The sequence below is a fragment of the Melopsittacus undulatus genome, chromosome 3 (assembly GCF_012275295.1).
Source record: "Melopsittacus undulatus isolate bMelUnd1 chromosome 3, bMelUnd1.mat.Z, whole genome shotgun sequence".
NCBI lineage: Eukaryota > Metazoa > Chordata > Aves > Psittaciformes > Psittaculidae > Melopsittacus > Melopsittacus undulatus.
In genome coordinates, this window is record NC_047529.1 from 72,665,942 (window position 1) to 72,679,744 (window position 13,803).

General features: G+C 36.4%; 1 protein-coding gene across 4 annotated transcripts in view; it reads right to left on the reverse strand.

Moving 5' to 3' along the window:
* The window catches only part of MAP7 (microtubule associated protein 7), a 111,522-nt gene that overhangs the window by 28,281 nt on the left and 69,438 nt on the right, over window positions 1-13,803 (reverse strand). For all 4 annotated transcript variants that reach the window (XM_031053994.2, XM_031053992.2, XM_031053991.2 and 1 more), the window contains 3 exons: window positions 6,320-6,483; window positions 5,391-5,502; window positions 2,989-3,099 (listed from right to left, as the gene is read on the reverse strand). In XM_031053994.2, coding sequence (XP_030909854.2) covers window positions 2,989-3,099; window positions 5,391-5,502; window positions 6,320-6,483 — 387 coding nt within the window. The remainder of the gene's footprint in view (window positions 1-2,988; window positions 3,100-5,390; window positions 5,503-6,319; window positions 6,484-13,803) is intronic.

The window sequence follows — 13,803 nt, forward strand, 5'->3', positions numbered from 1 at the left end:
TGCTCCCTAAAAGTATCATATTTGACATTTTTAACACATATTCCCAGTCATCAGCATCACCGCTAGCCTAGAACAGACAAACTTTTGCCCACTTTGTTACAAGTACAAGAGTATTAACACCTAAACGCATTGAACAGCTTTGGTGTCAAATTCACACTGAAGCAAATGGAACAAAACCAAAGAATGTCTGAAACAATAAGATCAACTTTAAGGCAATTAAATCAGTTGATGGGTTTTTTCTTGCTTTTTTTGTTTTTAATACCTTGGGGATGGGGGGTGAAGGCAGTGTTCTCAAGATTCAGCTCTTCACACTATCTAACAGACAAAGGGAAACAATATTTTTTATTCTCATGCTGTGTTAGGCTATCACTCCTAGGGCTGCTTGCTCCTTGTTTCCATGCAGAAAGTCCATTCGTTATAGGGTTGCCAGTGCAAGCAAGTACCCCTGGCCACAGCTACAAGCAGATTAGTTTAAACAGATTAAATATCTTTATAGCTTAATTTGTAACTGAAAAACACAAAAAGTCCCAGGGAACTGGCAACAGTGAATTGATTACAATCATCTATATTTGTCTTCAGGATATACAAACTGAACACTGTAAAATTATCTCAGCAGCAGCACAATAAATTGCAAGTAAGCAAACAGCAGCATCTGATTAATCCTAGAAACAGATGGGGGACAGGGTTTGAACAGGTCTCCTGACGAACACCACGAAGGGGAGACCAGTGGTAACAGTGGTGTTTGCTCATACAGAGCCACAAACATGTTAAAGAGTAGATGGGCAAAACTACTCTATGCTTAGATTCTCTTTCAACAGAAAACAATTCTGGAGTCCCTGAATTTCTTCCATGAAGGTGGCAAACAACAGTGATGCAGTGGTTGAGACCTTCACCTATTTGAAAGGAATAGCACAGTAGAGAAGAGGAAGAACATAACTGTGGTGCAAATTTTGCTTTTCAAAGCTAAAAGTGTGTAACTCATACCTAATCTAAAATATTATCTATTTGCTGAATTTCCCCTAAAGAGCACAGTCACCAAAATATATTGGTCAACAACCTGAATACATGAGTTCACATTTTCTTACAGTTTCAACTGCTCAGACCTGTACCACTAACATAACAACATGATGAGAAGCTGCCCGATTGTAAAATTCTGGTAAAGAGCTATATACCAATACCATATTTGAAATGGAATTAACCATTCTTTGGGCAATTTGTTAATGAAAACTTTGGTCTTTTGCTGGGCAAAAATAAAAAATAATTCCTGTCCTTCAAATCATAAAAAGGTGCTGTTTAACAGAAGAAATTCTTGATGACAGCTGTAAGCCACTTAGGGTAAGCTTATCATCCTAATTCTCCAGCTCACTGTTTTGCATGCAGGAGCATGCATTACACTCAAAGTGTGGTTGAGTGCACTCTGGAAGGTGAAAAAGGGGAGCAGACAGAGCCTTCTTTTAAGCATTTGCCTTAAGATGTTGAGGCCACTGGAGAGACCACTGTCACTTCAGATACATGCTCAACTAGATTCAGGCATATGACTTCATACAAGAAAGAAGGCACTTACAGTGCTTGGATTTGCTTTCTGTCTTGGAGTCCTGAAAGACATAAAGGACTCCTTCAGAGTTCTGTGCTGTTCTAAGAGAAATGCCAAGCAAAAACTTAAAGTTTTTAACATATGGCCATCACTTTTTCCATGCTCCTTCCCTTTCCCCACTGCTACGCTGCCTAGTATTCACTCTAACTTCTAAATTTGAATGGGTGGCAGAAACTATAAGACAATGAGTTACAGTCCACAAGAGACTACATATTTAATGTCTGCTGATGTTCTTTCACCCTCTTAAGATTTTTTCTCAAAGAAGCATCCCCTGGCAAACAACAGAAACCATCTGCAAAACAATACATACACCTGAAAAGCTAGTAGAAATTGAAGTTACTGGATTTCAATGCTTAGAGCAAAAAATCATTGGAGTTTTGGAATAAATTATTTCCTACTGTAGTGCTGTATTTTTTTGCAAGTTACCAGACTCTTCAACTAGATTAGCCCACTCAGATTAACATGACTCATCCAAATCAACCAGATACACACATACAAACATACACATAAACATGACCCTCAGTTAAGGCACACAAATAATGACGTATACCAATCAGTTTTACAACACAACTAAAATTCCATTCTAGAAACTGTTTTTTAAAGTATGTATTTATCTGGATTGAAATGGAACACAACTTCTCATTCTCTGTAGAGGACAAACAATTCCTACCGAACACTTTTCTGTAAAGTTCTTTGCAAACATTGTACAATAGATTATTTCATAAAACTCTTTTAAGCTCAGTCTTTCAATCTCATAAATCCTCAGAACAGAGGTAGCAATTCAGATACATTAATTTCCAAATGCTTGATGGTTTATAATTTGTGCAGACTTCTAAACAACAGAAACATACACTGAAATAAAATAATCTTTGAAGAGTAATGACATAAAAAAGTCAATAAACAGACTATATAAAAACCACACATGCCTCTTCAATAAAAATAATCAGAAATGGTAATAAAATAACTGCTTGAAAGCTTCATGCAACGTGTTCTTAGGTATTCAAGAACTACTACCAAGGAAGAAAGGAAAACAAAATCATGACAAAATGGCCTAATGCAAATAAAAGGTCACACATGATTACATGCACTATGGAGCGATGTATTCTTTCAATAGCTGTACCTCATTTACTAAAAACCTGACAGAAGCACTGCTTTTATCATTCACTAAAGTAAGATTGTTTAGGTAAGTTCTTGTTTTAAAGAACAAGAAATATATATTACTTCTCATATGAAAAAATATTCAACCATTTACTTTTCACATTTAAAGTCTTTTTACTCCCACTTAAATGAAGTACAGAAAATTACTTCAGAAGCTTGGTTTCTGTGCAAAGTAATACATCAATATAGAACATTCTTTCTTTCTTTCTTTCTTTTTTTTTTCTTTAAAACTGTACCTCTGTCTGGAGAATTTAGTAATGTTGCAGATGAGGAGGAGAGCCGCTTGTTAATGACTGGATCAACATGTTTCGAAAGGTTCATTGTTGAAACAGACCGCCTGTTTGGATCTAAAACAAATGGAGATAATGCTAATTGATAGCCCACATGCAGTAGTGCAAGTTCCTAACTCACTAGTGGGAGGAGAAAAACATGACTAGGTCATTCCTGCTCTACCACAAGTACTTTCAAAATAGAGTGGACTTCTCAGCAGACATTGTACAGGTGACTCAAAGACTGGGCACAAAATCATTTAGATTTCACATCTAAAATATTCTGTTCATTGATTATCATTCAATCAGGTTGCAATCCAAGGACTTCATGTAGGATCTAAAGTAGATACTGCAGACAAGATGCAATTGTTTATCTATGACAAGTACAACAGCATTGTATTTATCTGTTCTGACCTAGTGGATTAAAATAAAGTATATCCACTGTGTACAAAATATTTCCATAGTGTATAGAACCAGCAAACTGGGTTCTGGAAGGGAGATAAAACTCAGAAATGGGGTTTAAAAGCAAAGATCTAAATGTTATAGCTAAGACAGCCCCGTGTAGGCTGGCAACAATATCCCACAACGATCTATATAGTATATTGAGAGTATTGTGTGCAAGTCAGTACTAGAGACGGGATATTCAGGCTCCACATGTCACAGGTCTTTGTCAGAACAATATCCGTGGGAATAGGATGGAGATTTTGATCTCTTATATCTAATCTATAGCTGAGAAAATGCATAGCATATCAGTGCAGCCAAGAAGTTTCAACATTTGGCATAAAGGATATACTGCACAAAGCAGCTTTCTGAAGATGAAAAATGACAATACAAAAAAAATATCTCCTGTACTTTGGCAAGCAAACAAATCTATTGTATCAATGAACATTATCTAAATGAATGAAATTTAGCATGAGGATTTGTGTGTGTATGAATCCTTTAAAAGCAGAGCAGGGCAAATGCAATCCATTGCCTAGAAGATTGATGGTTTCTGTGTTCTAAAAAAAAGAATAAAAATGTCCATGAGCAACACATCAGCCAGTGCAGCTGGTTGTATGTCCATGTTCATGTGCAAAATAATTTTAAATCCTGTGTATACGTAGAACGCCAAAAGGGTTTTAGAATAGACCAAAATATTCAACTTGTGTCTCCCTGAATTGCAGAAGACAGAGTATTATGCTTCACTTCAATGAATTGTGCCAGATCTTTAGAGTCAGCCAGTAGTAACTCTCCACAGTAAAAACAAATAATAATGAGAAAATCTGCTACTAACAACAGTTCTAATCTATCAGCATGATGTTAAGCATGCATTGCAACTACATGAGGGTGGTTTAGTTACTGATGATCTCACTTCCTGAGAACTAGCTATGGATAAAGGAATCAACAAACCACAGCAATTATGTACCAGGTTTTCTAGCACCACCCAGAGATCTGAAGTGGTGCTCCAGGCCTGCTAAATCGAGAAAGGTGAATGATGATTCAAAAAAATAACCTAGGGACAAAACGCAAGACAATGATTTTTCACAGTAAAGGAAAAAAAAATAAATTAAATAAGTCATACAGAGTTAAGCAAAAATTGTAACCTTCAATGAGAAATAACTGTTTATTGAACTTATATATGGCAGATTTCAGAGCATTCTTTCCTCAACTTTTTTTGCCCTCTTTGATGAAAGGTTGGACACCTTGAAATGTATACATTAGAATAGGAAGATATGAATTCTAACTACCATTTTCTGGTGAAAGAAATAAAGGACGAGTTCTCTTTTTGGGTTCAAGTCATATTTAACAGGGCATACAGACATTCATGATTTGCAGATTAAGTTAGAGAAAATGACTGGGGGAAAAAGCATGTAGTTAAAATTCACTTAATTTGCCCATTTTTAAGTTTTTATAGGGGGCAAAAGGAATTTCTATCTCCCAGAATGTCTGTACAAAATACAGACAGCTTATTACAAAGAATAATTTTTCTTCCTTGTGTCTGTTTTAATCTTAATATTTGCTTATTTCCACCAGACCTATTTCTTGACCCATGCACACAATAGCTCATATCACAAGACTGACACAGCACAAGCACACCCACACATACACAAACAACACCAAAGCATCAGAAGCGAGAAGCTGTAGCAAGACAGAGTAAGAGAATTAGTCAGCTCCTGAAACAAGCTTCAACTTTTGGTCAGATTTCTCCTTGTTACCTTTTTGCTACACAAGAATGCCAGAAACATGCCACTGCTAGCAATATGATGATTAAGAGCAAAGAATTTAAACCAGCAAACACCAAATCCTCCTTCCTTTTAACAGAAGTGAGTAAATTCCAGTTAACTGGCAGGGCAGGGAAACTGGCTAGCAAACCAGGTCTCCCTCTTTACCTGTGTTATTAATGCGGTTATGTAGTGCTCCTCCCCAGGACCACCTGTTTTGCTTTTGTTTTGGCTTCTGGCTTCTTTCAATTGTGCGACGTACAACAGCTTCATGTCGTTCCTTGAGTACAACGGGATAATACATTTGGATAATATTGCATTGTTAACTTCATCTTCTCTTCAAACCCGCTACCCTCAACATGGACAAAACATCACAGGCAGCTTAGACTTGTGTTCAACCTTATGTGCTGCCTACTAAGACACACACTGGAAGAGCATTAAGCAGCAATTAAGCCGTAAGTTAAAATATTAACTGTAACTTTGGAATGGTAAGATCTGGTTGAAACCTTCAGAACTGCAGAGAGAAAACAGTGGCCTTTTAATGGCAGTCACTACACAAACGTTCTCCAGGGCCACTTCTTACCTTGTATCTCCCACCTACTAAATACTAGAACAATGGCAGAGATAGGAAACAAAATAACCCAAAATAATCCCAAAACAAAACACAAGGATAAGATGACTTACATAGGATCACACTGCATGCAGTTCCCAGCTTAAGTGAGGCAAATCAGTCATGAGCATATTTTATTACACACTCACTTTCCTAAAGGTTTTGTTAGGGCAACTAATATTTAGCTACCTTTATACTAAATGGCTAAGAATTAACAGGTAACCATACAGAACTGACAAAAAAAAAACATTTATCTGTATGAGTTTGTGCAATGCCATATAATGTAATTCAGAGATGCTCATCTTAGCTTCATCCAATTCACAAAGGGCACTTCAAGAAGCAGTATCTGTGCAAGTAAGGTTTAAAATCCTCTTGCATGCTCTCTTATACTGACCACGGCTTATGTTGTATTCCACCAACTCTCAGAGAAAAAGTTTAATAGTACTATATCTTATGGTGAAAGAGTTTTCATTACATTCATTCTTACCTTATCTTCTTCTAATCTCTGCCTTCTCTTTTCCTCTACGGCAGCTCGCCTTCTCTCTTCCTTTAATCTTTGCTCTTCTAGCTTCTTTCTGCGTTCCTCTAAGTGTTTTTCATAATGTTGCCGGGCTCTCTCTTCTCTTTCTAACCAGACAGATTCTCTTGCAGCTGTGACAAAAATCAGAAATAAAAAAATTAACATGCTATATATGATGAAGTCTTTAATATTACCTGAATAATGAAGCTAAATTAAAAGACTTTTGAACTACTTTTCTTAAGACAACATGGGTAATATCCTGTCTCTCCTCATGTATTAAAACATCACGTACCTTCCTCACACATTCATTTAATCTGAATTTACTTACTATGAATTACCACCAGAAATAGTTAAATTAGTTGAGCATATAGTTTCTATCCAAAATAAAGGATTTTTTGTTAGTTTAAAATGCATAAGTCAGATGTAAGCACACTTCCGTTGCACAAACCATGATAATTAGTCATAATCTTTTATCATAAAAAGAAACCTAATAAACAGAAAGACAAAACTAATCACCACCTTTACTGATCAATACAGACCTCTTATGATAGAAGTGTCTGTAATGTCAGTTCCAGCACCTGGACTGTTAGCCAAACTAACAGCTGGGAAATCATGCTTATTATTCACGAGGACACAAAAGGAAGGGAACAGACACTCAGAGGCTGAGGCTATGGGTCTGAACAGGTAAAATATTTTACTTCATAACACCAAATCTGAACAGAACTTAACTAATACACTGTGAACAACACAATTCTGTTAATAATTTTTCCCAATTCAACATTAGGTTTTTCTCTTCTTCTTTTTCCTCAAATAATAATTCATTAGTGCTAGACTGTAGCAACATTAAATAACTATTAAATGCCATTCCTGGATGGTATGGTATTACTCTTTCCTTCTGTACTTTCTGTATAATTAACTTCATGCGAAGCTTTTCCTGCTAGTTTTCATCTTCACAGTTGTTTCCTATTTGAGTCTACTGAGTCTATGTTTCAACTCCAATACAGAAACGTTTAGAGGGTTTGCTGCAATTTTGCAGACAGCATTGCACAGATATATACAGACATAGAGCTTATAAGGTTTTAACTTTTAAAGAAAACCAAACACCAAGAAACAGTGCACCCACTCTATTCTCTTTAATACATAACAGACTGTGAACACACTAAGTAATCCAAACAATCTAGTTCAAAGCTGGTATTCAGTCATAGCATTCTGCAGAAATTTTCAAACATACATTCACTTTGAAAAAGCTAAGAGCACCTAATGAGTTTAGTAGCACATATTTAATGAAAGTCCATTGAGCTGCAGCATGTTTATGGTCTCTAATGATTATATTGAGACAAGCCATTACAGTGAGCCAAAAGACTTTTACAGATCCTGAGATCAACTGGATCTTTTGTGTCTGGAATCAGCTTACAATGGCAACCCAGCATGAAAAAGCGCTTTAGTTCACTACTGAAAATAAAGCGCTCTTGAAGGACACAAGAAATGATAAAAAGCAAAGAATCAAAACACAGTATCTTTAATTAATGTGAATATTAATTTGCTTATAAAAGACATGGAGATTGATCTTTCTGTCAATGTAAACGGTTACACCTTCTTGGGGTGTTATTTGTGGTGATTTCCACAAGGTTCAGCCTGTCATGTTTAAAAAAAGTAATGAAAACAGTACATTTGAAAAATCATTACTAAATTCAGGAAGAGAAGCTGAAAACATTTAAATATTTCGGTATGTTAAAGAGTTAACTTTCACATACACTCTCACTTCTGGGAAGTGCTAAACCTCTAGACAGAACACTAATATTGAGCTTTCTGCTCCTCAAAGGAGAGATTATAAAATCATACCTCTGTGATAAGGGAAGACAGCTCAGTAACAGAAACACACATTAGTGATGGATTAACCAAGGCAAATGGAAGTGCTAACTGGAATAAATTATAACTAAAGAAATAGATCTGACTTCAAACAAATATAAAAGTTACCTCTCTCATCTTTTAGTTACAGGCAAAAACAATAGAAAATATCCAGCCATTTGCTAACATGAAGAAGCTATTAATTTTATGCTTGGACCAAGTATTTAATAAGTACATAAAGCATTTCTAATTTTTTTTTTCAAGGATTACTTCCTGTATTTTCTTTTATTAAAGCATCAGTGGAGAATATCTGCTTTGTTTTCACTGCTTCCTATATGCACTACTGACATTCTTGCATGAACTTAAGGGCTCAGCTTTTGCCATCTACAAGGCAGGTATATACAATGACATAAGCTAGTGTCTTTGGATATATGATGATACTTTCAAGAAAAATAAAAATACTTAAATACCATTTTTATTTCATTTTCATGTCCCTATTTATGCTGTTGCAGAAACTTTTCTTCCTGGCACACTTAAATTAACAAATTGTATCCTAGGGCAAAAAACCCAAAGTTCACTCAATGGTTAAAAAAGCCTACTCTAAAGGAAAAATTAGGGAAATTAAGCCCTATTCTGAATACATATGTGTGTTTCTAGAAGCACAGCAAGATGTATTAAGAGCAACACATACATCAAATGCTTTGCTGATAAAAGGAATCAGCAGATAAGCCTACAGGAAACCAAAGATTCTTCTAAAAAGTCCAGTCAGCTTGGAACAGCAAGCAATTTGCAGGATGTGCAAGGGGAAAATACCTAGTTTTATGATGGCTCCTTCAGAAGCTATGGTAATACCTATACCTGATGCTGAGCCAATATTGGGTGCCAGTACAGGTATGGTCCAAGAAAATGCTTTATGTTAGAGCTGAGCCTTAACAACTTCATGATACTTCTCTCCCTTGAAATAATATAAATTGTCTGACAAAATGCAAGAATCATTCAAAGACAGCTTGGCTGTTGTTCCAATAGCACCTGTGTGTTGAAAGTTTAAATGGCATAGGAACATTTACACTAAAGCTGGAAAATATAAACAAAAGTCACATCCTTATGCTTGTTCTGTTTCATTACTTAGTATGATCTATAAATCTGAACACAATCATGTGATGTAAGGACACAAAATTAAAGCATAAACCCAAGATTAATACCTTCTGCTTATTTGCAAACTAGTAATGCTGGATTAGATTAGAAAGCAACATAATTAAGACTGTATTTCTGTCACCGCTAAAGTGAATAACAGAGCAAAAGAAAACAAGGTCAATCAAGAAAGAAATATTCCAATATTACAAGACACGTAAGACTTGAAAACAAGCAATTTTACACTAGAATTAACTCATTTAATGCGGGAGATATGACCTGCATATCATGCACATTTCTTTTGTGGAACTAATTTTGTAGCTCCTTTCTCTAATAATTGCACACACAGAGCACCATTCTTTGCAGGGGTTTTAGGCTATGAGTGAAGGGGGAGCATGCATTAAGTGTCAAAGCTTCTATTTTCTATTTATCCCTGTGAAGCAAGGTATGTCCCTCCCCACCTCCTCTTTTGCCATCTCTTCTGCTGTCTCTTCATTTTAGGTCTTCTTCTGATTTATTTGCTATATAAAGGCAGATGAGTCTACAACCATGCTTTCTCAGTCTGCCTTTTGCATCCACCTTGGATGGACAGCTTACCTGAACAAAGATCCTATAGTCACTGTCAATCTTTCCAGCTTTTATCTTTCCTGACTTTACAGCACTGACCTCACCAATAGCTTTCTCCTCTGACCGTTGTTTCACCTTTCCTCACTGCCAGCTCTGCACTGTCTGAGACTGTGATTGTCTCCTTGCTGCATTAGCAGAAAGACGGATCAGTGATGCTTTAACCATACCTAGAAGTGGGGATGTTCCACAGCAATGGCTGACTGAATGAATTAGAAGGTGAACTTCAGAGCTGTAATTAAAGCTGAAGTTATGTTAAATTCTCTAAGCCAACCCTTCCCCAGTAACCATGCTCTGAGGGACATTCAGCACAGAATTTGTTAAAATAATCTTCCTTAAAAAGTGTTTTCTTGTCAAATAAACCCTTCTGACACTCGAGTCCTCTGAGGACATCCCAAAATAATTCATATACTAGGGTCACTGATTCACAGCTTCTGACTGTGGAAACGTTAGATATAGTTCTGGCCCCAAAAAGCCAGAAGGAATTTACTGGCAGGAAAAAAATTGTAATTTTTATTAATGTGATATTTTATTAATGATCACTTTCAAATGGGAGAGGAATATGTATCATAATGCAATCTTTGAAATATTATTTTAATGCTTATGCATTGTATTAAGAATTTAATGGAGCTAGCCAACCTGAAACTCTGACATATTCTAAAAACTAAGATTGATAATACATTTCTTTAAATAAAGAGTTAAGTCAGATGGCAGGATTACCATCTTTTGTCCCCAATGCCAGAAACTAAATGAGGCATGTGTCCTTGTCAGGATCATAATGGTGATAAAAAAGGTCACTCTTCAAGCAGGATTAGGGTACATAAAGCCTGCACAGACATAAGACTTAAAATAGTTTTCTCAAGAATCAGGGACTGAGATACTGTGAAGTAAAACCAAGAAATCTCCAATCCCCAACTCTTTCTCTTTGCTAGCCTTCTACTTTAGACTCCCAGAATAAAACCCCTGTTTTCCCTGTTGAGAAACACATTTTGTTTTTTCCTTACAGTTACAGAGATCCAGGTCTATGCTAATAGATGGAATGTGGCCAAATGAGATCAAATGGCATAGAACAACTTTCACCTATACTACTTAATTTCTACCCTTCAAAATGATGACAGTAGTCAACCAACACATGAGGAAAAGCCTGTGGGTTTCCCTTGCCAATTCCCAAACCTTATCTGGGAATCAGCAAAGAGACAGCAAGTTAGCTGGAGCCAATTCCCTGCCAGGATCCATCAGAACAGTTTAATAGCAAGAACAATTGAGTTTCAGCACCAGGAAATGTTCTTAGCATTGTTTAATTTGACAGTACTGATAAAACCAATATAGCAGAATCAAGTGTGAAGCCCCACTACTGATCAAGCAGTAGCTTTTATTAAACTTTCTCAGTTTGACCAGGCCATTTACTATGTTTGTCTTCACAAACTACTCAGTTCTGACATATGTCTCCAATGCCAAACACAACCACCCAGCCTGACACATGCAAAGGAGCCATAGTGCCAAGCTGAGTCAGGAAAACTGTGACACCCCATTCACTTTGTCGTCCAAGAACAGCCCTATTTAACAGCTACCACCCTCACCTAGTGCTCCCTCTCCTGGGATTCCTCTCTTGCAAAACCCAAGAGGGTTGGTGTCACACAGAGAGATCTGATATTCATATTTTAAAGGACAGATGTTAACTTCATGCATAGACACTGTGGGAAGGAGTGCTAGCACACACAGTACAAAATGAAAACATGACTACTAAAGAGCAAGTGACACACTGGAAGCATTATTAAGTAAAGATTACCCTAATAATCCTTTAAAGGTCTGAATGCACATTTCAAAAACACACATTACCAAGTGGTCAAGGGAATAAGAAACTTAATGCATATTCCTTCATTTTTGCCCATGTGAAAAGGCAAGTCTAAGTATAAAAGGTAAAACCCCCAAACTGATACAACTTCTTAGTTATGGAAAACATGAATTGCACAGGAAAAAATCCAAAGAATTCATCTTTTGGAAGTGCTGGGAGGGCATTTAAAAGATAATGCCTTTTCTACAGAGAAGGAACTAAAAAGTTCTCCTTTCTTGATGGGGTGATTAGCTGAAATAGCATACATGTCCCTGTGTGCTTTCTACATTTCATAGAGAAAGTTCCAAAACTAGACATGAATATACTACAGTGAAAGGGACATTTTTTGTAGAAGCCTTTTCAATCATTCTTTTCAATTAGGTAGCATAACATGATCCTCAAGAAACACAGACATTGATAGCCCCACTACACATACGCTATATGTATCCAAACAACCAAAATGACAGCACTCATCTTTCCTCTCTAAACTCTCATTAAAAGAACTAGACAACCACGTGTGGTAAGTAGATTAAGACTACTAAAATACCACTGCCAGGTGCAACCAAATCTTCAAGAATACAGAGCACACACTGACTCATTATACCAGTGCAAGCACATCTATCATAGCACAGTGGAACTTCAAAAAAAGAAACCTTAAGAGTAAACAAAAAGGGGGGCAGGGGGAAAACAGGTCTCAAATTTACTCTTCCATAACATCAGAAATATTGATCAATAAATAATTGTTATTCAATTGGAAGTCCACATGATCTCAAGAGAAGGGTTGAACAACTTAATTTTCATGAAAAGATGGATAACATGACTTCATGTGGTTCAAGTTACTGAAAGTACAAAGAATTGTTAAAGATTACTGCCAATTCTACACTCACAGAACTGAACACTGTCTTTGTTAGGTGGAGAAAGGGAGAGTAATTTCACTTGAGGTATGTCTGAAATTCTCAATTCCTGCTTAAAAAGAAGCCTTTGCTAAACTTGACAGATCCCCTGAATCAAAAGGAGAGGAATTAAGTTTAAATCCAACTCAGTTCTATTTTAAAAAATAAAAAAAAAACAAAAACCAAAAAACCCCTTCCTTCAGTTGTTTTACTGTTGCACAGCTGATGTCCCTGTATTAACAAAATCCAACTCTAATTTTCAGCAAGGCACATTTATGCAATAACATTATACAACTTGATGTTTAAGACAGGCAGCTGAGGCTTTTTTTTTTTTTGCTATGGTTCACATGACATGAGTGACTGATTATCTATCTTCTACACTAAAAAAAATGAAGCTTACATGCCATTGCAAAAATCATTGCTTTGCTGTACTGGAACAAAAAAATCTCAGGAGACAGCTCCTAAATCATAATGTTAGCAGACAAATACATAGATGAAAGTACAATGGGGCTTTCAATTTTCTTGTTAGTTCAAAATAATTCTTCATGCAAGAACACACAATACACTGGTACATCATGGGGACATGCAGAACTCTCCCATTTCAGAATGCAGCATTCTATGTCAAGCTAAAAAACCCCTACAATTTGATGTTACTTTTAAAACATCACACAAAATGACACGTTTCTCAACAGAAGTCATGTCCTTCCAGTAGCAGATGTTCATTTATCAATAGCTAGAATAATTAGAGTTCAGAAAAACTTAAGGAAAGCATCCCTCTCTGCACTTGAGTAAAGCATTGTTACTACACAAGGACTGAACCTGAAAAAAAATAATTTCAAGACATGGAAATATCACCTGACAAGCTAATCAGAATGAGCCATTAACTGCTGTGGAACTGGAAGAAACTAACCTTACACATAGCATTAGACTCAACTCCAGGAGAAGCTTTTTAGGGATTGGCAAATATCAAGGGCATGTTATCCCCTTGAGCAACTGAAGACCAAATCTTTCCTTTACTCTTCCAAAACAACCTTAGTGATTCATGCATGGTTAGTACAATGCTATAAGGTGCTGGATATCAATGCTGTTGAAACCTAGATGGCAATAAATCATGGCTCTCC